The sequence below is a fragment of the Trypanosoma conorhini genome (assembly GCF_003719485.1).
Source record: "Trypanosoma conorhini strain 025E chromosome Unknown Tco_14.4_contig_00719, whole genome shotgun sequence".
Lineage (NCBI taxonomy): Eukaryota > Euglenozoa > Kinetoplastea > Trypanosomatida > Trypanosomatidae > Trypanosoma > Trypanosoma conorhini.
In genome coordinates, this window is record NW_021704804.1 from 1 (window position 1) to 701 (window position 701).

At 71.0% G+C, this 701-nt stretch overlaps 1 protein-coding gene across 1 annotated transcript; it reads left to right on the forward strand.

Annotated features, from left to right (window-relative positions):
- Window positions 1-220: 220 nt before the first annotated feature.
- Tco025E_08190 (uncharacterized protein) lies at window positions 221-607 on the forward strand (the record flags this gene model as incomplete). Its single annotated transcript, XM_029375045.1, has 1 exon — window positions 221-607. One exon carries the CDS (start codon window positions 221-223, stop codon window positions 605-607), a length of 387 nt encoding a protein of 128 aa, XP_029224858.1.
- Between the last annotated feature and the right edge of the window lie 94 nt (window positions 608-701).

The window sequence follows — 701 nt, forward strand, 5'->3', positions numbered from 1 at the left end:
GCCGCTCCCTGCTCGGCAGGTGCACCTCCACGCCCCGCCCCCGGAGGCGAGGCGGAGGCGCCGCTGCCGGTGGCCGGCGGCCGGGGGGCGTTGCCCTTTTTTTTTGCTTGCATTCTGCCTTTGTGTGGCTTCTGCTTCTTCTCTTCGGCTCCGCCCAACACACGCACCGGCGCGTGCATGCATGCGTTTGGCGCGCCCAGGCAAGCGTCTGCCGCGTTGAATGGTGAAGAGTTCCAGCCGCGTGCAGCGCCGGTTGGTGGAACGGGCGGCGGCCGTCCCCGCCTCTCCCGCGGGGCAGCCGCACGCGGATGGCGCTGCGAGGCACGGCGGGCCTCGCGGGCGTAGTGTTGGGGGCGCCGACGGGACCGCAGGGGCGCGGGCCTCGCCTGTCGAAGCCGTGAGGGAGACGCGGCGGCGGTGCTGCACGTGTGGTGGGCACGAGGCTCGAGAGCGGCTGCGGGGGGCAGACGAGGGAGCGGGGCTTCCCTACGGCACGAGTGGCGGCGACGGGCGGCGACGGGCAGGGACGGAGCCGTCCTTTGCGGGCGGTGCCCGACCCCTCCACCGTTTTTCTCTTTCTCTTTCTCTTTCGTGCGGGAGGTGGTAAGTAACTTTCTTACGCCACGCGTGCCTCTCCCCGTGCGTCCTCCTGCACGCGGCTTCTCCGCGGCCTCTGGTTGCCCATCCCTCCCTCTACCTCT